The following is a 20898-nucleotide window of genomic DNA, read 5'->3' as shown; positions in this document are numbered from 1 at the left end:
CCACCTTTGCTTCCTCCCCTCTTTCAAAAGTCAAGCTCCTTCAGAGAGTTTCATATATTCATTGTCTCCTCTTCCTCCCTTCCAACTGTTCCTCAACTCACTGAAATCTGGCTTCTTCCCCCACCACTCCACTCAACTAATACTCTTCTCCTCAAGGTTAACAATAACTGTGCTGTTGTTAATCTAATGGTTATTTTTTTAGTACTGTCTTATTTTACATGTGGACCACTCTTCTCAAATGTCCCTGACACTAAACTCTGTTTTGTTCCTACCTCTAGTCATTCTTTTATGGCTCCCCTTCCTCTAACAATCCCTTCCATGTCCGTGTTTTTCAGGGAATGCATCCTCAGTCATCTTCCCCCTTCTTTATTACACCCTTGGATGAGCTCTGCCACAGTCGTCTTCAATAACCGTCACAACACACTGATGACATACAAACTGGCCTCTAGATATCTCTGGATATCCAACTGCTGCCTAGAAATCTGAAACTCATCCCAAACTGAACTCATTATAATTCCCACTTAAATTTCCTCCTTCTAATCTTCCTCTCTTAATGAATGAACACCATTATTAACCAAGCTGTCCAAATCAGGTATCTGGTAGTAACTCATGACTCATTCTTTACATCAAAGATTCGGCAGAGAACACAAGCACTCAAGAAACTCCAGCTAACATTATGTTCCTGCTGTCACTACCACCAGACTGGCTCTCTGACTGTGGGAGACGTCTGCTCTAAAGCTGGTAGCAGTCTACACTCTTCCTTCCTCTACTTCTTTAGGATGTCTGTCTTTCTCATTAAACTATAAACTCACTAAGAGCAGAGACTGTCTTGTTCACTATATCCCTAGCCTATCATAGCTCCCAACAAGTATTTGCTGAAACAAATAAAAGATATAACCAAAAATATAAGTAAGCTCTTGACCAAACATGCCCAGAGCTAGGCTACATTGCTTCATTCTTGGACACTACCTCATCATCACCAAGTAGAAGAGGAGGAACGGCAGGGCCAGAAGCCTGTGGACTCAAGCTCCTCAGCTGAGGAGCAGCTATGGCACTGTCAGTGTGGCAATGGCAACAGAAGGATGTGTAGCTGGGGATTGTCTTGAGCATTTGAATAGATGGTTCTGGTAAACCCTATTCCAAGTATCATTAAACATTTGCTACCTAACTGATAAAATACACCAAACTGGTGACAGTGCAGGTTAAAAAAGAAAACAGACACTGGCTAGGTATTCTAGGTAATATTGCCTTTATTTACTAAGAAGAAAACTGAAGCCAGGATTAAAATTGAAGTCGGTATGCTTCTAAAGCCTGTATTCTTTCCAGTAAATCACATAGCTCTGTCAAAATGCTATTCCCTGCATCTTCTCTTATTCATCCATTTTACATGGTTTGTGATTATACAATAAAAATCTTTTTGTTCCAAGGAACAAGGGTCTGCATCTAGTTAGAGCTACAGAACTTAACTCCTTCAACTCTTTTAATGGTTGCCAGAAAATAACCAGTTCCCCCAAATTTCATTGGTAATTTATTAAAATAACAAAATATCACCTTTTATGACATAAAGCAGTATGGCAGAGTGGAAAGAACACTGGATTTGGAAATCAAAAGACATGTACTTGCACCCCACATTGGCAGTGTGGCAGTGTGCTGCTGACAGTTACAACTTGTGTTAAGTCTTCCTACCTAGAATATGGCAGTAATAATAACTGTCCTATGCAGCTCTGCGGTATGTCATAAGAACCAAATGAGGTAATGCTTAAGATATATTTTTAAAATGGTAAATCACTATATAATAGTATACTCAATATTATTATAGAAAGTAATATAGTACATTGCATTCAGCTTATTCATGAGAAAAAAAGATTTTGTTTCCTACCTGTATTATATCCCCAGAATTAAAACTCATTTCGTCATGGTTCCTTGCTTCAAAGCGATATAATGCTCTGTAATTTACCAAAGCACGGGCTGGCTCACCTAAAGAGAAGATAATTGTCATTATTTGCTTCTTTCATATATACACATTTTTGCTATGACTCAATAAAGAGCTTGAAAAGAAAAAAACTGAGCATCAAACAGTATCATGAAAATCCATTTAATATAGGCTTGTTAGAATTTAAATATTTTCAATAGTCACAGAATCAATATAAAAACAAACAAGGATATTCGTCTTAAGTAGGAGTCAGTAAAACAAAGAGATGGCTTGCAGGGTGTGCCATGCCCATGGATGAGGGAAGGTGGGGTGGTAATTGAGGTGTGTCAAGTGGAGGAAGACTAAGTTGCAAGAGGCTTAATTTGATCTGAGAGGTCAGAATATCACAGGGAAGAAGAGCACAAAAGGGAGGTCACAGACAGAAGGTTAGTCAGTAAACAGGGTTGACTACAGATGTATCAGTATGGTTCCAAAAAAAAAAACAGTACAAGAGTTCACAAGTGTACTAGACAATAGATGAAAGATATTTTACTTTGCTCATTTGTAGAATAAATGCTTTAACTTAGAAAATTTACAACACACTGTATCATTAATAAGGATTCAAAGGTTTGTGCATTCAGAAGAAATACAATAATATTTAAAGTATTTTAGGAACGCACTCTGGGGTGTATCAAAAACAATGTATATCTTTTGAGAAAATTTCAGTGTGCAAAGACTTAAAACTTTACTGTTGCTTCATTAAAATAAACAGTTTAGTTACACTGGTGGAATAAAATATTTTAAACTATTTACTTCAATTATGAAAACTGTGTCAGGGTTTATGCACTGTTAGTGACGCCTATATTCTTTTCTTTGTGTTGCTTTAAGATTTCTACCCTCAGTCTGTTTTTTTTTTTTTCCTCAGTCTGTTTTAATAAACCCACGAACTTCTCATCCAAGTTTAATTTAGAAAAAGGTCTTTTCTGACTCTGATTAGCATTCATTTTAATTTTCTTCTTTTTTTGAACCTCATCAGTCTATTTTTTTCTTGTTGCTTTTGTTGCTGTTTCAGAAAAATCAAATCAATTGTTTTCATCCTTATCCTTACTTTGTTTCTCCTCAGCTTTCCACTCCACTTCTTGAACTTTTTCTTGTGTTTTTTCTTCTTGGAGTCGCTTTTGTTTTTCTTCTTCCTCCTTTCTAAGATTTTCTTTCCATAAGTTTTCTTTTCCTTGTTTTGCTTTCCTTTACATGAAAGAAAAAGAGTTTGCATAATGTCCTCAATTTTTTTTTATGCAAAATAAAAATGTAATAGAAGATTTTGTTCCTGACAAACTAAAGAAAAATTATGTATCTCTTATATGTTTAAATTTAATCTTAGGGACTTCCCTGATGGCGCAGTGGTTGAGAATCCGCCTGCCAATGCAGGGGACACAGGTTCGAGCCCTGGGCCAGGAAGATCCCACATGCAGCGGAGCAACTAAGCCTGTGCACCACAACTGCTGAGCCTGCGAGCCACAACTACTGAGCCCATGGGCCACAACTACTGAAGCTCACGCACCCTAGAGCCTGTGCGCCACAACTACTGAGCCCATGCACCACAACTACTGAAACCTGTGTGCTCTAGGGCCCACATGTTGCAACTACTGAGCCCGTGTGCTGCAACTACTGAAGCCCGTGCACCTAGAGCCTGTGTTCCGCAACAAGAGAAGCCACCGCAATGAGAAGCCCGCACACCGCAACAAAGAGTAGCCCCTGCTCGCCGCAACTAGAGAAAGCCCGCATGTAGCAATGAAGACCCAACACAGCCAAAAATAACAAAATTAAAAAAAAAAATACAATCTTATATAGTTATATATTTATTATATATAGCAAAGAGATATTAGTAGGGGGGTGTGGAGAAACCATGGGGATCAGGGTTGAAGGGGAAAACCAATTAATCAATCACTTAATCAAGAGAGAAACTAAGCACAAGTAGATGAGCTAGGGAGTATGACTAACAATTTCTCACACTCTCAAATTTCTTCCTGCCAGCCAACCTCCCAAACACAAGAAAAATGTGGAAAAAAACTGTAATGGAACTATTCAGAAAACAAATCTAAAAATTATATGTGAATTTCCTTCCCTTCTCTCCAGATTCTTCACAAGGACTGCTGTCAAACTCTTATTCCCACTATCCTAGCTAATCCCTGTTTTCGGGATTTAGTCATTGCTGTGAAAATAGGAAATGCTGCTGGACAGATTATCTACTTCTTATATTATCATTTAAAAGTCTTTTTCATTTGTTAGATTTTAGATAATAGAGCATTTTTCCTCTATAGGTCCATACTTCTGTACATGTTTCTATGACATTTGATATAGCTGCAGCTTGATTTCTAGCTGGTCAAGATGGTCTAAGATCAGCTTAGTTGTTTTAGTATTAGAATTAATGCTCACTGGAGTTCTCCTTGCTTATACTTTTTATGATCTTACTGGAGGCAGAGCAGTCACCACTAATTAGCACCTTCTTCAAGTCTCAGCACACATTATCAGGGGCTGTGAAGATTGTGACTGGATGCATCCCTAGGATTTGGGGGCATTTATGCCCCACTAAGGTGAAAGTCTTGGCTTAATGCCATATCTCTCTTCCTATAATTCCTGGAGGAATTTGGAAATCCTGGATAATTCCAAAAACTGTAGACCCACTCAGTCATGAACCCTTCCTCCTCATCCCCCAAATGTCTTATAATTCATACTCCTGGTTCATTATCCCACAACTAACTTCCTCTCAACCCTTTGCAAATCCTCCTACACCCTCTATCACTTTGCAGAGTGCTTTCTCTAGCACTTTCCGTAACTGACATCCAGCTCTCCTTTGAGAGGCATGCTTCTCTTGCAGTCCTTAAGCAATTCCGACCAATATTCCCTTTCCCAGTTCTCAGTAACTTTCCCTGACACTCTCCCACGCCTAGGATGACCCAACCTACCTTTATTTAAATTCCCATAGCATTATAAACACCACTATCAGAGTACCTGCCACATATTTACTGGGATAGAGAAAAGACTAGAGAGTTAAGAGAATAAAAAATTAAATTTTGGTAAAGTTTCTATGTGCGTGTTTGTGGATGAGAAACTGGTCCACGGCCAGAAGATGCTTCAGAAGTTGGACAAAGAGGTCACATCTACAATGTGAAAATCTGACTATTACCAATAGCTTGGGATGAGAAGGCAACATACCTGAGCAAATGGCCAAGAAATCAAGATGCAGTACTAACACCCAGCTCTGGACCAATTCTACATGTTCTGATTTCTTCCCTCTACTAAAGCAGGATAATGTGCAAGGACAATGAATAAAATGAAAATGTGTATTACTAATATGGTCTGTTGGCCTGAAAGGAATTGTGAGCAATGATGGAGATATATCAAGATACTTGCATGTGTAAGCAGAAAATTCTTAACTAGCACATGACAGTCTCCATCTCTGTCAATCAAGATTATTTACTACTAATGAATGAATAAAAGTCGTTTTGAGGATGCTCTTCAGAAGAGTTAAAATAATATTTGTGGAACATTCTGCATGTGACTGGATTTATTTTGATGACTGCCAATTTCTTTGACAACTACTCATTTTACTTTTTAGAAATGGACTTATTATATCTAAGGGAGAGCCCAATAAACTCAAATAGAACTAAAAAAAAACAAAGAAAGAAAATTCTAACACAGGGACTAGTTGCGCAGTACTGCACAGTTCCCTTGTGCAATGTTAAGTGGCACAAGTTAGGTGGCAAATAAAAGCCTTCTTAATTTGAACTTTACTGTCTCTACATCTATATTATTCTGGTATCTCTTGTTAGGGAATCACAAAAGTAGTAGCAATATTCTTTAGAATAAAGAATATTATAGCCATTTGTTTAGCTGTCTGACTCTCCTACTAGAATTATGAGAAATCTAGGGGCAAGGAGTAACCCAGAGTCTACCTGCATCACAGTCAACAGTGACCACTCAGTAAAAATGTGTTAAAGTGGTTATTCTAAAGCCATTAAGAAAAGAGGCCTGTAATATGGTAATGTGTCTTTCTTGCCTTCCCAGTAACTATTAGCTCTTTCATAGACATTATTGTCTACTCTTCTCCAGGGCAAAGAAATGTTGGTTTGTTGATATTTGTTAACTAATTATAATAATTTCTGACACTAGAGAACTTGGGAGAAACATAGGAACATATTAGAAATAGAATCTTACCGATAGAAAAAAAAATCATGCAAAGTCTCTAAATGAATGGTTCTAAGCTTCAGATACCACAACTGTCTCACTTTTCCTTGCTATAAATGTAGGCAGTTGATATAGCTCAGATATATACAAGGAAGCCTGCATCAACATGGCATTTCTACACTCAGTATTACACTCTATAAAATTAAGTACTTGGTTTTTATGATTTTTCAGGAAACGGTAATGGATTTATTATGGAGAGATAGAAATAATGAGTGCTTATTACCTGCAAAACATTATACTTGGCTCTTTAGTCTTATTTAATTCTGAGTTACTTATGAGGTATGCATTAATGTGTCTCTTTTTCAGATGGAAAAACTGAGGTTCCAAAAGGTAAAGTGACTTAACCAAGATCATCCAGATAGTAAGTGGTAGATCAAGAATTCTAAACCAGGTCTGACTCCAAAGTCTGTATTTTTCACTAATGGAACATAAAATTGGTTACTGTAAACTCAGTCCACAAAAGAAGGACTGAACTTCTAAAATTTAGAATCTAATTAGCATCTTAGGATAATCATTTTATTCCCCTTAATTTTTCATAGTCAAACTAAAAATATGGACAACAAAATTAGAATTCTAATAGCAATATAGTATAATAAGTTTATCAACTATATTACCTTGTAGCCTCGTCTTCTAGTTTCTTTTTCTGTATTAGCTCTGATCTTTTTCTTTCAATTTCCCTCAGTTTGTCACGTTTGATCTTATAGAGTTGTTCAAGGGCTAACTGCTGTGTATTGTAGCTTTCTCTCAGTTCCTAAGGAGAAGATAAAAAGTCAACGTGGCATTGATTTAAATACTTTTGTCTTATGCAAAAATGTGGCAACTGCATTAAAAGATAAAAATCATAAAGCAAGTTAAACTAAAGTAAAAAGATTAAAAGTCTTAAAAAATCTAGATGATTGAAAAATTCTTGAAAACAGTAAGTATTTAAGGTATGTGGCCACTGAGGACAAATGCATGTTAAAATCATCTGCTTTTATATTAATTCATTTCTAAGGAACATAGAATCTTTCACAAGCCAATTCTTTGATTTAGTACTTCATTTTCAATAAAAAAGCAATCTACTAAAAATACGGGGAAATAATTTGCTTGTTATAACATTTGAAGAGGAATTTTGTTCAGTCATATTTTTGACACATGTAATTTAACCAAGTTACCCATAACTTTTACCCAGTAAAATACTGAACTAAACACAGAAGCAATTATTCAATAATTTAATAATTATTCAATATTTATTTAATTTAAATAATAATATATTAAATAATTTAATAACTAAAAATGGAAAAGATAATGTCTACCTAAAACCATGACTAGAATGGGCCAAAATAATGAAAAGTATTCCAAACAGGAATTAAAATAAACAACTGTTTATTGAGCATCTAGCTCTGTGCAAAGTGCTATGAAGATTCACAGCGATCCAATCCAAGGCCGTCTGACTCCCAAGTCTATAGTTCTTGTCTTCAAAGAGTTCACAGTCTCAAATTAAATTGCCAAAATCTGGGATATAGATAAGTGTCTTCGCAGAAACTTGTGATTATCTGTTCAGCATTTCCTTTCCCTCTTCTGCTAACAGCACCCTTCCTCCTTTTGGGAAGCTGATTTACCCCCCAATCCCACCCTTCTATGTGGTTTTGATGAGTCTGTCAGATTCAGTGCTCCTCCCACTCCCACCCAAGTGTGGTCACTTATCTAAACAATCACAGCACCTCACCTCCCTGGCAAGAATGACTGGTTCAAAGGATGTGCACATGATCCAGGCTGGGCCACAATCCCTTCCCGGGATTCAGATATATTGAAGAGGGGAGAAAGAAGTCTTTCCTTCACTAAACTCATTAAAATGGGATAAGGTAAACCTGGAGCTGCCCCACTTCCTAGTGAGGCCAGCAGGGGTAGGAATGAAGTCAAAACAGGAAAGAGAGAAGCAAAGATTAGAGATAGAGCTGGAGAGAGAGGGAGTGCTGGGGGAACCAAATCTCCAACTTCATTCCTGTGTCTAGGAACTGCCCCGTCTACTGATTCAGTCAGTGGTCTTAGTACTCTTGCAATAACCACTCTTTTCAGCTTAACTATTTTGAACTGAATTTCTTTTACTTGGAATCTATAGAATCCTGAACAAGGGAGTAGAAAAAGCCTGGGATAAGGAAGAGGAAAAAAACCCAAAAAACTAAGAAACTCCCACAAAAACCTGAAATAAACAAAAGAGACCTCATGGCAAAGGTGGGAGCTTCGACATTTAGATAGAATTTTTTGGTAAAAGATTGGGGCATCTATCTACACACAAAAACAAAACTCCAAACCACAAACAAACAAACGAAAACGACCTAAGCTCTACTTCTTTCAGGAATAAAAATATTTTATAGGTGAACCCTTTTAACTTGATTGAAATGGTAGATCTAATCTGAGTAAATGTGGTATCCAGAGACTATGTCCAAAATGTCTAAGATCAAGACTTGCAGCTTAAGACAACAAGAATACAAATACTACATTCATAGAAAAGTTTTCACAGATCTCAGCTTCTGTAGTTCTCTTTGTTGCACCTTTCTCTAAACTCTATTGACGGGACTTCCCTGGCGGTCCAGTGGTTAAGACTTCGCCTTCCAATGCAGGGGGTGCGGGTTCGATCCCTGGTCAGGGAGCTAAGATCCCACATGCCTCGCGGCCAAAAAACCAAAACATAAAACAGAAGCCATATTGTAACAAATCAGTAAAGACTTTAAAAATGGTCCACATCAAAAAAATCGTTTAAAAAAAACCCCAAACAACTATATTGAAAAGCAGAAGACTACAATGGTTACAATCTGTGGAGAAGCGGTGTGGTTTAGTGATAAGGACTCATGGAGCATGGGTCTGGAATAAGAATGCCAAGGTCTGAATCAGGCTCTGTCTGTGACTAGCTGAGTAATCTTAGGAAAGTTACTTAACAGTCTCCTCATCTGTAAAATGGGGTTAATTATAGTACATGCCTCACAACACTGCTATGAGGACTGAATGGGTTAATACACATAAAGCGCTTACAATAGTGCAGGGCACACAGTAAGTCCTCAATAAATATTAGCTATATTATTGGCTGAAGTCATAAATAGAATTATAAGTTTAAAACGAGAGTAATGAGGAGCCAAACTAATGTCTGATCTTAATATGGCTGTAAGGTTAGCCCCCTAACTTGTCCTTTAAAATACTGTTCCAAGTCTTCCTTCATTAGCCCATTCCTCCAATGTGTGAGTTAACGAGCTTCCTTGTGCTCCCCAAGACGTTCTGTGCATTCCCCTATCACAGGCAGTGTCTTCTGACTGTATGACTGTCTCCACTGGAGTGAGTTTCTTGACAACAGGACTGTCTTTCATCAAGGTATCTCCACACAAGAGAGAGCCTGGTACAGTGTAGTTATTTAATTAGTATTTACTGGATGAATGAAAATACATAAACCATAGACTATGCATATTAATAAGATTTGAAGAGCACCACAGGGCTTCCCAAAAACATTTCCTCTGCCTGACTTACAATGATCCTAGAAATTCTTATCATTAGACTCACTCCTCTGAGTTAAGTCATGCTTCCAGGAGGTCCTGGTTAAATCTATCAGTTAACTATCACTTTGCTGTACAGCAGAAATTAACACAACATTGTAAATCAACTATACTTCAATTAAAAAAAAATCTATCAGTTAACTGAAAAGAAGTAAACAATCTGCACTTACGAACAGAACTGTACTCCATCTTAACAGAATAATAGATCATTCTTTTCAGGTTAAGGAAGTTCTCTTCCATTCCTAATATGCTAATAACTTTTTCATTTTTTAATCATGAATAGATGTTAAATTTAATCAAATACCTTTTCTGCATTTAGTGAGATGAGCATACTATTTTTCTCCTTTAATCTGTTTATATGGCAAATTACAGTCAACAGTTTTATATGTCAAATCATCTTTGCATGGCTAAGATAAATCCAACTTGGCCATAATGGAGTATCCTTCTTATAAATTTCCATATTCAACTTTTCAATATTCTTTAGAATTTTTGCCTCTATGCTAAATTGGTCTATAATGATCCTTTCTTATACAATTCTTATCAAAATTTGAGGTTTATGATAGTTTCGTACAATAAGTTGGGAATATTCCCTCTTCTACATTTTGAAACAGATGTATAAGACTGGAGTTATTTATTCCTTCAGTAAAATTCTGGGTCTGGATTCTCTTTTAGGGAAGATTTTAAACTATGGAATTAAAATATTTTGTGACAATAGAGCTACCTAAATATTTTATTTTTCTTGAGCCAGTTTCAGCAAATTCTGATTTGTTCATTTCACCTATGTTTTCATATTTATGTGCAAAATTTTTCATAATAGTCCTTAGCTTATAAATTTTCATCTTTTTTAAAAAAAATATAACCATTTAAGGTCAAATCCTGACTCTCTGCGTTGAATTTCTGCTTGCTACCTGTGTGACCCTGGGCAACTTAATTTACTCCTATGTGAAATGTGAACAAATAATAGAACCTACCTCATTGGGTTAATATTAAGGATTAAATAAATTAATATAAGTAAAACATTTAGAACAGTGCCAGTCACAGATAAAGCCTTTAATAAATCCTGACTATTATTAGTATATCTTGATTTATGAATTAGAAAATAGTTATTGACTTCTGATACGGAATATGGGGAATCTGCTCATTTACACTATCCCCCATCTCCTCTCCATTTTCCAGTGTTTGTTATAATTTAAAAATATACTTATTCTTTTCATTTTCATAAACATTTGACAACATTTTGCAACTCAATTTTTCTCCAAGTTTTTATTTTGAAAACTTTCAGATCTACAAAAAATTTGACTAAGTTGAAGACGCTGATGCTTTCACCCCTAGAACTTCATCATTATTCTACGTAACTACGGTGTCAACGTCAGTACCAAACTAAAGAAATTTGACAGTGACATAATAATCTTAATACAGAATTCATATTCAAAAGATGTTCCCTCCCAATAGTGTAAATATTATCCTTAATAACAGCTTTTTTTTTGGCTCCATAATCCAATCAAGGACCATACACTTCATTTCGTCATTGTGAGAAGATTTCCTCCATCTTTTATGAGATTCACATTTTTAGAGTGTGGGTTAGTCAGCTATTTTACAGACCAAACCACAATTTGAGTTTGTCTAATTATTTCCTTACACTTACATGGATGAAATATTTTTGGCAAAAATAGTATAGAAGTGATGTGTCTTTTTCAGTGCATCATATCAGGAGACACATAATGTCAGCTTCTGCCATTTGGGTAATGTTAAATTTGACTGCTTGGTTGAGGATGGTTTACCAGTTTCTGGCCTGAGTATTTTCTTTGCTCTTCATTGCCATTTCTAGATGATTATTTCTTCTCACTCTTACAAACTCCATCTTTTTCTGAGGCTCAGAACAACATCCAGCAGTACCACCCTCCCCTTCCTCTTTATTGTCATCTATGGATCACCTAGTCACTGATCCTCATTCACTCATTTTCATTATTCTTCCAGTCTTTGACATCAACGTAGATGACCCCATCAAAACCTCAACTCAGACTGATCTCCTCAAACACGGGGAGGGGGAAGTGTAAGCCTGGATGAAGTGAGAGAGTGGCATGGACATATATACACTACCAAATGTAAAACAGATAGCTAGTGGGAAGCAGCCGCATGGCACAGGGAGATTCGCTTGGTGCTTTGTGTCCACCAAGAGGGGTGGGATAGGGAGGGTGGGAGGGAGCCGCAAGACGGAGGAGAAATGGGGATATATGTATATGTATAGCTGATTCATCTTGTTATACAGCAGAAACTAACACACCATTGTAAAGCAATTATACTCCAATAAAGATGTTAAAAAAAAAAAAAAAGAAAGGTAGGGGTTGAAATAGTAACCTGGGAAATATCAGAGTCAAGTAACAACTAAGAACATGTGGTTTATTTGATGCTGAGTTGAAAACTGTAAGAACTGGTGTCCAGGGTCCTGATAGGACTTGAGCAGCTCTGCTAAGTCACTCTAAGTGACCAGAAACTATGAATTCAAAAGCATTCTCAATGTTCATTCTTGGGGCTAAACATATATTTCAGCACACTGGAGGAAAATTTTCCAAGTGAATATTATACAGATAAGAAGGCTTAATTATCCCTTGGCATTGTTCCTTTCCTGCCTCAGAATTATTGAAAAAAATATTGAAAAACACAAATAGGATTTATGCAAATGTAAGTATTTGACATTAGATTTTCTGTATAGGTAGCTTTATAAAACATAATTATAATAAAGTGTATATGGTTTAAGAAGGTTATAAAGTTTAAAAGCATCACAGTAGAAGGATTATAACTTTCTATTGTGATAAAATCCATCAAAAATAAAACTTCCCATTTTGACTAAAAAAAGAAAAAACAAAACAACTGATCTCCTCAACAATGACTTTTTTTTTACTCCATTTAATTCCTCATTTGCATTATTATACCCTGAATCTCGTCATCATCACAAAGAGAACTACCACTGATCAGTATCCCATTTTCCAAACATAAGTTCTTATTCTTCAAGCTTTTCTTATATATGGTACATCCATTTCAACAGGTTTCCAACCTCACTGAGACCTCCATTCTGTTGACCCTATCATCCTCTCTTTTTTCATCAGCACCCCTTCCTCTCTTCATATCCCTTCATGTCCAGTACATATTTGAGTTCATGTTTATCACAATTACTGTGTTAAGATCTGTAACTCCCTTGTTTCTCCCTCTCTGCCCATGTCTATTAAAACCTCAAACCCGTATGAATCTATTAACCTATGTAATCATCCTTTTCCATGCTTACACATAAACAGCTGAACTTCGGTGGAGAAAAAAAAAAAGACACAATTAGGACTGCTGTTTTCAATTTAAATTCATGAACTCCAACTTCAAATAGGCATTCAACATTGCTCAGGACACCTACTGTTTTCCTCTACTAAGCTTGCACTCCCCACCCCCACTAAGATGTGTATTTCATGCCTACTTTTTACTCCTGAAATTTCCCAATCTTCCATTCATTCTTTTCACTACCAGCCAATAATCTTGCCTCATTAAGCCAGACTGGAACTCCCTCATCTTTCCATCTCAAAAGCAATAAAACTTCCTGCAGCTGTAGCCATCTCCTTCTAGCCTAGTTTGAGTTATTCCATGTCCTCAACCACCCATGAAGACTCCTTGTAATGATCCAACTTGCTTCTGATTTTAGGTTTTGAAGCTATCAACTTCCTACTCTCCACCAACAAATTTAACCGACTTCACACCTATCTTATTCCCATATGCTACACTGGAAGTATTTTTTTTCTCTTGTCCTTCAATCTATGCTCCAGATTATATCTTAATCTGCTTCCTTGGGACTTTGCTCTATCAATTATCACTATTTTATACAGTCAGTCTCAATCTCTCACTTTCCTCCTCCTTCCCTTCCTCTCTCTTCTACTTTGTAACTCTTGTCTTTCTTTTCTTTCTTCCTTTTTTTGAATTTAAAAAATAGCCTTTACTTAAAAGAATAAATTACATGGAATCAGAAGTTTTCCTAAAACCTGGGATACATGGTTTTCTGCTGTTTTTTGACTAATTTCTTTCTACTTTTTTCTCATAAACTCTATATACCAATACTAACTCTAAATGCTGTATATTTTTCTGACTGAGAACATTCAAAACCATTCATTCATTCGGCAAGTATGTATTGCCACACATGATGTTCCATGCACTGTTCTAGGTGCTGGGAATTCAGCAATGAAATATTTGTCTTGAGCTTGGCAATCATCTTTAAGACATTGAGATGGATAAGGTTAGTTACCTAAAAAGCTTAATTTTCTCCATTTCCATTCTTCTGTCCTAACAGAAACTATCCATTCCTCATGTATCCATATGCTGCACAAAAAGGTGATACCACTTTCAAGGGTGGTCCTAATTATTCTTTTATTTTTCAACTTTATTAAAGTATAATTGGTAAATAAAAACTGTATATAGGGCTTCCCTGGTGGCGCAGTGGTTGAGAGCCAGCCTGCCTGCCAATGCAGGGGACACGGGTTCGGGCCCTGGTCTGGGAGGATCCCGCGTGCCGCGGAGCGGCTGGGCCCGTGGGCCGCGATTGCTGAGCTTGCGCGTCTGGAGCCTGTGCTCCGCGGCGGGAGAGGCCGCGATGAGGAGTGGCCCCCGCTTGCCGCGGCTGGAGAGGGCCCTCGCACAGAAACGAAGACCCAACACAGCCATAAATAAATAAATAAAACTGTATATATTTAAGGTATACAATTTGCTGCTTCAATACACATATACACTGTGAAATGATCACCGTAATCAAGCTAATTAACATATTCATTTCCTCATATAGTTACCATTCCCTCCTTCCCCCCCGCTCCTTCTCTTCCCCCCTCCGTCGGTCTCTCTCTCCCTCTCTCTCTTCTCTCCCTCCCTTCCTTCCTTCCTCTCTTTCCTTCTGTGGTGAGAATATTTAAGATATATATACTCTTAACAATACTGTATTGTAGAGTTGAAATTTTCTAACTATAGTCACCATGCTGTGCAGTAGATTTCACAATTTATCCCTCTTGCATAACTGAAACTTTGTATCCTTTGTCATCTTTCTTAAACAAAGTTTTCCTCATGCTCTCTTTTCACTCTCCTAAAGAGCTGTTCACACGCACTCCACCCCTCCTCAGCTCCCATTCATTCCTGATCTGCCGCAATCCAGCCTCTGCTGGTCACTCAACTGAGATGGCACTTTCAGCAAGGTCTTCAAAGGTCTCCTTGTTGACAATTCAATGGATACTTTTCAGTACTAAGTTAACTGACTGCTCTGTATCATTTCCAATGACCACAGAAAGCCTCTTTTCTTGCTTTCTGTAACAATAGTCAGTCTCCTGACCACTCTGACAGTATAGGTTTCATTCCCTTTTACATTCCTAAATTGCCTCTGATGAAACCTCAACAAGCAGTGAAAGGCTGGAAGGCAGGAAGCAGAAGGAAGAAAGAAAAACAAGAGACAAAAATAATCTGCTAGCCTGTGGAGAATCAAATGCTAACTCGAAGAATCAGACTTCTGTGTGTGAGTACAGTCCACAAATATCATCAAACTGCACTGTATACGTGAAGAAACTTAGGTTTACATTTCTGTGTGATCTGCAGCAAAAGTTCTAAGACCAGATAATCTGGCCATTCATGCTATAACCATAAAGGAAAGGATGATACCATCTTTCCAACTGCCCTACCTTTGCTTAGGTAACAAATGAGCTCTACTTATGTTCCTGTCTTCATTGTGTATATATATGTAATTGCCCTATTACCATCCATTTTAGTACTGAGTAGAATACAGTCGAAAATCTACTAGGGTCAGCAAGTGGTAAATATAAAGCAACTTTCTTTAAACTAAATCAAAATAGGAATTCATTGAATGTTTTAAATATTCTTTGTGCTATCTATACATGACAAAGTGAACTACTTATTTATAAATATGATTTAAACATTTTTATCTGTGGTGCAAGCATATCTAAATATGAGGGCTGATAACTAGACAAAACTAAAGCTGCACCTGCATTATTGGTTCTTTAAGATTTTTCCTTATAGCAGTATTAGGAAGCAGCCTGACATATACATGACATAACCTTGCAAGAAATTTCAAAAGGTATAAGTTTTATTTTAAACAGTAATTTCAGTGATATGGGTAAATAATTTAATCTCACATTCCCTTAGTTTCCCTTTGAATTGAATGAGTAATCATCCCATCAGTTAGCCCGACTCACAGGGATGCTGTACGGGAACCAGGAAATATTTCTCAGTGTCTTGGGCTCCTCATGAGAAAGGTTACTCTGGGCAACCCTACTGATTCCTGGCATTAGACTCAAACAGGCAGTGAGACAGCAGAAGGATATTTAAGCAAGCAGAAAGAAAAATGTCTATACTGTATATGTTATTTCAAACAAGGATATTTAGATAAATGCAAAGAATAGTCTAGTTTTTTTAAAAAAGAAAACAGTAAAGTAACTCAAAGAAAAGGAGCTAGATATTAGAAAATAACCTTAAGTAAGAGGAAGAGGTTGTTGAGACAGCTTAGCAGAGACAAAAGGCACTGAAGAAGAGAGTCATCCATATTCCCACACTGTAAGATAAGGCAGATAAAAAGCCAATTAAACTAGGTACAGATTTTTAAAAAAATAATGTAGGGAAGATAACTTGGCTGGTTTGTCTGTCCATCAATGACAAATTATTTAGTCTTCTTTAAATTTTTTTTCTACAGAATATATGCTTGTGTGGAATGTATTATTAACATTATTCACCTCAAACTTCCCTTTCTTAACGGAAGCCACCATGGTTTCTTTTACCATTCTGTTTACTCTATGGTTGGTGTAACATTATTCTAAATAAGTTAGCAAAATGAAAGTCACATGAAGAGACACAGAGCTGCCTGAAAAGCTTTGTAATACGTTATGCTCTAAAAACTTCATGCTTCATTAGCAAGGGAGTAACTGAAACTAGTCCCAAATTTTAATCATGTGCCATTACTCTGGTTGCTAGCTTTTAATATTTTCTTTCACGGGCATGGCTTCAGTATACAACTAACACTGCACAGAATGATAAGCATATGGTATACGTTTTGGACATCTGTTCTGCCACTGCAGCAAATAATGAATCATGAATCTACTTTTCATGCAAAATTTTAGTGCCAAATTATGCTTTGGATTTCATTGGTTATGGCATTATTTCACAAAGGTTAATTAAATTGTAAAAAAAAAAAAAAAAGAATTTAGTGTGTTAAAAGAGCCTCTACAACCTGGACTATTTAAAATTTTCCATATTTCCCATTTTCAAATTTGCCTAAGATCATTCTGGCTGAGATCTAATACTGACAAATCTAATCTAAACTAATCCTAATACTGACAAAGGTAATTATTTTTTAAATGTATAGATGCCAATAAAAACAGTCATCAAAAACTGGAAACTATGGTAAATTATATATTTACACGACTCAATGTTTACAATACACAGAGAACATTAAAAACAATCCTACAATTCTGGTATAGCTCAAATTATAAAAATAAATTATGAAATGTACTATATATAACAATAATAGCTTCAGTTATTCATTCAATTAAATCAAAATAAGGAAGGTAAAAAGGCAGCTAACTAAAAATGAGTATAATAGAAGATAAATACCTTTAGTTGATTGTTAAACGAATCCATTTCTGATAGCTTAGATGCAGTTTCTTTTTCAAGAGCATCTAATTGTTCTTTAAGTCTTTGGCATAATTCTTCCTTTTCTAATGATTTTTTATGAAGTAAACCAACTCCTAAATCTGAAATACAAACATCATACAGTTTACATTTGGTAGAAGTTCCTGTCATTACCAGTAATTAACATTTACTGTCTGGTCAAATTGGTGTAACTAGAGAGCCAAAGGCTATACACACATAAGGTGGATCAACTCAAGGGAAAAAACAATCAGCAGTCATTTCCCTTTTTCGGGTATCTTGGAAGATCCTCATATGGAAATGTTATAAGCACTGGTTCTGTACTCAAAAGTACTAGAACTTGAAGTGACGCTCCATTTTGGGTAAGGTGCTTCACCCATCTCATCCGCAGGCTCTCCTATTCAATGGGCATTATGTATCACCCACCTCATATATGAGGTGATGATATAAAGCCATTAGTACAGAGTCTGGCCCATAGTAAATACTCAATTTATAGCTCCTATTGTTAAAGAAGCTTTCTATTTATTCTCAGTGCTCCCAAGAATAGGGGAATATTCACTACAAGGACTCAACAAATATTACTAACTGGATCATTCAGTGGTATTATTTTAGGAGGTAGAACAGAGAGCTTCATTTTATATGACCTTTTCTTACACATTTAGGCAAGGATGAAAAAACTGGATGGAAATATATGATGCAGACTACATTTCAATAAATTAAGATAGCAATCTTACCATCTATTTAAATACAGCTGACCCTTGAACAACTCAGGGGGATTGGAGGGCTGACCCTCTGCTCTGCTGAAAATCCAAGTATAACTTGCAGTTGGCCCTCAGCATACGTGGTTGCAGTTCCTCCATATCCACAGTTCTAAGTCCTTGGATTCAACAACCACGGATCTGTGTAGTACTGTAGTATTTACTTATTGAAAAAAATCTGCATAGAAGTGGACCTGTGCAGTTCAAACCCACGTTGTTCAACGGTCAACTGTACATATTTTAAAACTTTATTGTATTTTTTAAAGTACAGAAATCTAGTACAAAATTCAAATAAAATGAAGCATATAGAGTAAAAAGTAAAAAAGTATCTCTTCATCTCACCTCCTACCCCCCTTAGGTACTTGATATGTGCACATTCAGCATTTCCATGGGGCTTTAATGGGATCACGCTGTCTACGCTGCTTAGCAACTTGTTTTAAATTTAATAACACATCTCACCATTAAAGACATCTAGATCTAGTTCATTCTTTAAAATTGCTCCCTGGTAGTCCACATTATGGCTATTCCGTAATTTAGGTAACTATTCCCTTTTTGATTGCCATTTAGGTTGTTTCTGATTTTCTACTATTAAATAAAAATGCTGCCATAAACATACTTGTATGTACATTTTAACGCACACATGGAAGTATTTTAAAAGGCTAGGAGGTGAAAGAATTGCTACGTAAAAGGATGTGCACACTTTAAGTTTGGACAGAAACTGCCAAACTGTCCTTCCAAAAAGCTGTACCAGTAACAATGACACCAAATTACCTGTTTCTGCATATCCCTATCACCAGATACTATCACTCATTTTTCTTTTTTTTTTAACATCTTTATTGGAGTATAATTGCTTTACAATGCTGTGTTAGTTTCTGCTTTATAACAAAGTGAATCAGCTATACATATATATATATCCCCATAACTCCTCCTTCTTGCGTCTCCCTCCCACCCTCCCTACCTCCCTATCCCATCCCTCTAGGTGGTCACAAAGCACCGAGCTGATCTCCCAGTGCTATGTGGCTGCTTCCCACTAGCTATCTATTTTACATTTGGTAGTGTATATATGTCCATGCCACTCTCTCACTTTGTCCCAGCTTACCCTTCCCCCTCCCCGTGTCCCCAAGTCCATTCTCTACATCTGCATCTGCGTCTTTATTCCTGTCCTGCCCCTAGGTTCTTCAGAACCATTTTTTTTTAGATTCCATATATATGTGTTAGCATACGGTATTTGTTTTTCTCTTTCTGACTTACTTCACTCTGTATGACAGACTCTGCATCCACCCACTTCACTACAAATAACTTAATTTAATTTCTTTTTATGGCTGAGTAATATTCCATTGTATATATATGCCACATCTTCTTTATCCATTCATCTGTCGATGGACATTTAGGTTGCTTCCATGTCCTGGCTATTGTAAATAGAGCTGCAGTGAACATTGTGGTACATGTATCTTTTTGAATTATGGTTTTCTCAGGGTATATGCCCAGTAGTGGGATTGCTGGGTCATATGGTAATTTTATTTTTAGTTTTTTAAGGAACCTCCATACTGTTCTCCATAGTGGCTGTATCAATTTACATTCCCACCAACAGTGCAAGAGGGTTCCCTTTTCTCCACACCCTCTCCAGCATTTATTGCTTGTAGATTTTTTGATGATGGCCATTCTGACCGGTGTGAGGTGATACCTCATTGTAGTTTTGATTTGCATTTCTCTAATATTAGTGATGTTGAGCATCCCTTCATGTGTTTGTTGGCAATCTGTATATCTTCTTTGGAGAAATGTCTATTTAGGTCTTCTGCCCATTTTTGGATTGGGTTGTTTGTTTTTTTGATATTGAGCTGCATGAGCTGCTTGTAAATTTTGGAGATTGTATCACTCATTTTTCATTTTTGCTAACTGGCAAAAAAAATGCTTATTGTCATTTTAATTTGTATTTTCTTGACAACTACTGAAATCAAATAAACATCTATTTATATGGCCATCTACTTACATTTATCAGCCTTCATCTTGAATTGTCTCATCTCAACCTTTGCTGGCTTTTTCCTCCTATTGGCTTGTCTTAGTTTCTGACTTGTATAAGCTCTAAATTCTTGTTGTATCATACATATTTCAATTTTTTTTTTTTACTGTTTATGACATCTTTCATCATGAAAAAGTTTTTCATTTTTATTTCATCAAAAACTAAGTATTTTCCTTCATAGCTCTATGTATTGTTTGAAGAGACTTTTCTGACACCAAGATTATAAAAATGATTTCCTCTGTAACATTTTTTTCTAGAGTTATATTTTATGTTTAGCCTCCCACTTTACCTAGAATTTATATCTGCATAGAGTGAGGTAAACAGCTTCTTCACCCCCCTTTCAACTATCCCTCAAATCACTTAATGAAGAGATAGTAACTATTGAAAGCCCATCCCTTCCCCACTGATGTTAAATGCCAACTTTATCTAATCCTAAATTGCTATATATATATATATATATATATATATATATATATATATATATATAATATATATATATATATAGGCTTGTTTCTAGACTCTCTATTTAGTTCCAGTGTTCTGTTTCTATTTTGGATCAATAATACATTATTTTAGGTACTATACCTTTCATAACTCATGTTTTGGTATCTGATAGGGCTAGACTCCTCCCCCTACCAATGTTTTTTCTTTTTAAGTCTTGGCTCATCTTGTGTATTTTCTCTTCTAGGTTAATTTGTGAATTATCTTGTCAAGTTTCATTTAAGGAAACCGGAATAAAACTGAATATATGGATGAATTAGTAGAGAA

At 36.3% G+C, this 20898-nt stretch overlaps 1 protein-coding gene across 19 annotated transcripts in view; it reads right to left on the bottom strand.

Moving 5' to 3' along the window:
- The window catches only part of ITSN2 (intersectin 2), a gene marked incomplete at its 3' end in the record, with an annotated part of 203066 nt that overhangs the window by 73444 nt on the left and 108724 nt on the right, over positions 1-20898 (bottom strand). For 16 of the 19 annotated variants that reach the window (XM_082427412.1, XM_082427407.1, XM_082427414.1 and 13 more), the window contains 5 exons: positions 17317-17456; positions 16181-16261; positions 6775-6911; positions 3021-3157; positions 1880-1977 (listed from right to left, as the gene is read on the bottom strand). In XM_082427412.1, the coding sequence (XP_082283538.1) occupies positions 1880-1977; positions 3021-3157; positions 6775-6911; positions 16181-16261; positions 17317-17456 (593 nt within the window). The remainder of the gene's footprint in view (positions 1-1879; positions 1978-3020; positions 3158-6774; positions 6912-16180; positions 16262-17316; positions 17457-20898) is intronic. The other 3 variants (XM_082427403.1, XM_082427401.1, XM_082427402.1) reach the window with 1 other exon arrangement.

The sequence above is a fragment of the Balaenoptera physalus genome (genome assembly GCF_965194825.1).
Source record: "Balaenoptera physalus genome assembly, chromosome: 15".
NCBI lineage: Eukaryota > Metazoa > Chordata > Mammalia > Artiodactyla > Balaenopteridae > Balaenoptera > Balaenoptera physalus.
This window is presented reverse-complemented; position numbering and strand designations above follow the sequence as displayed.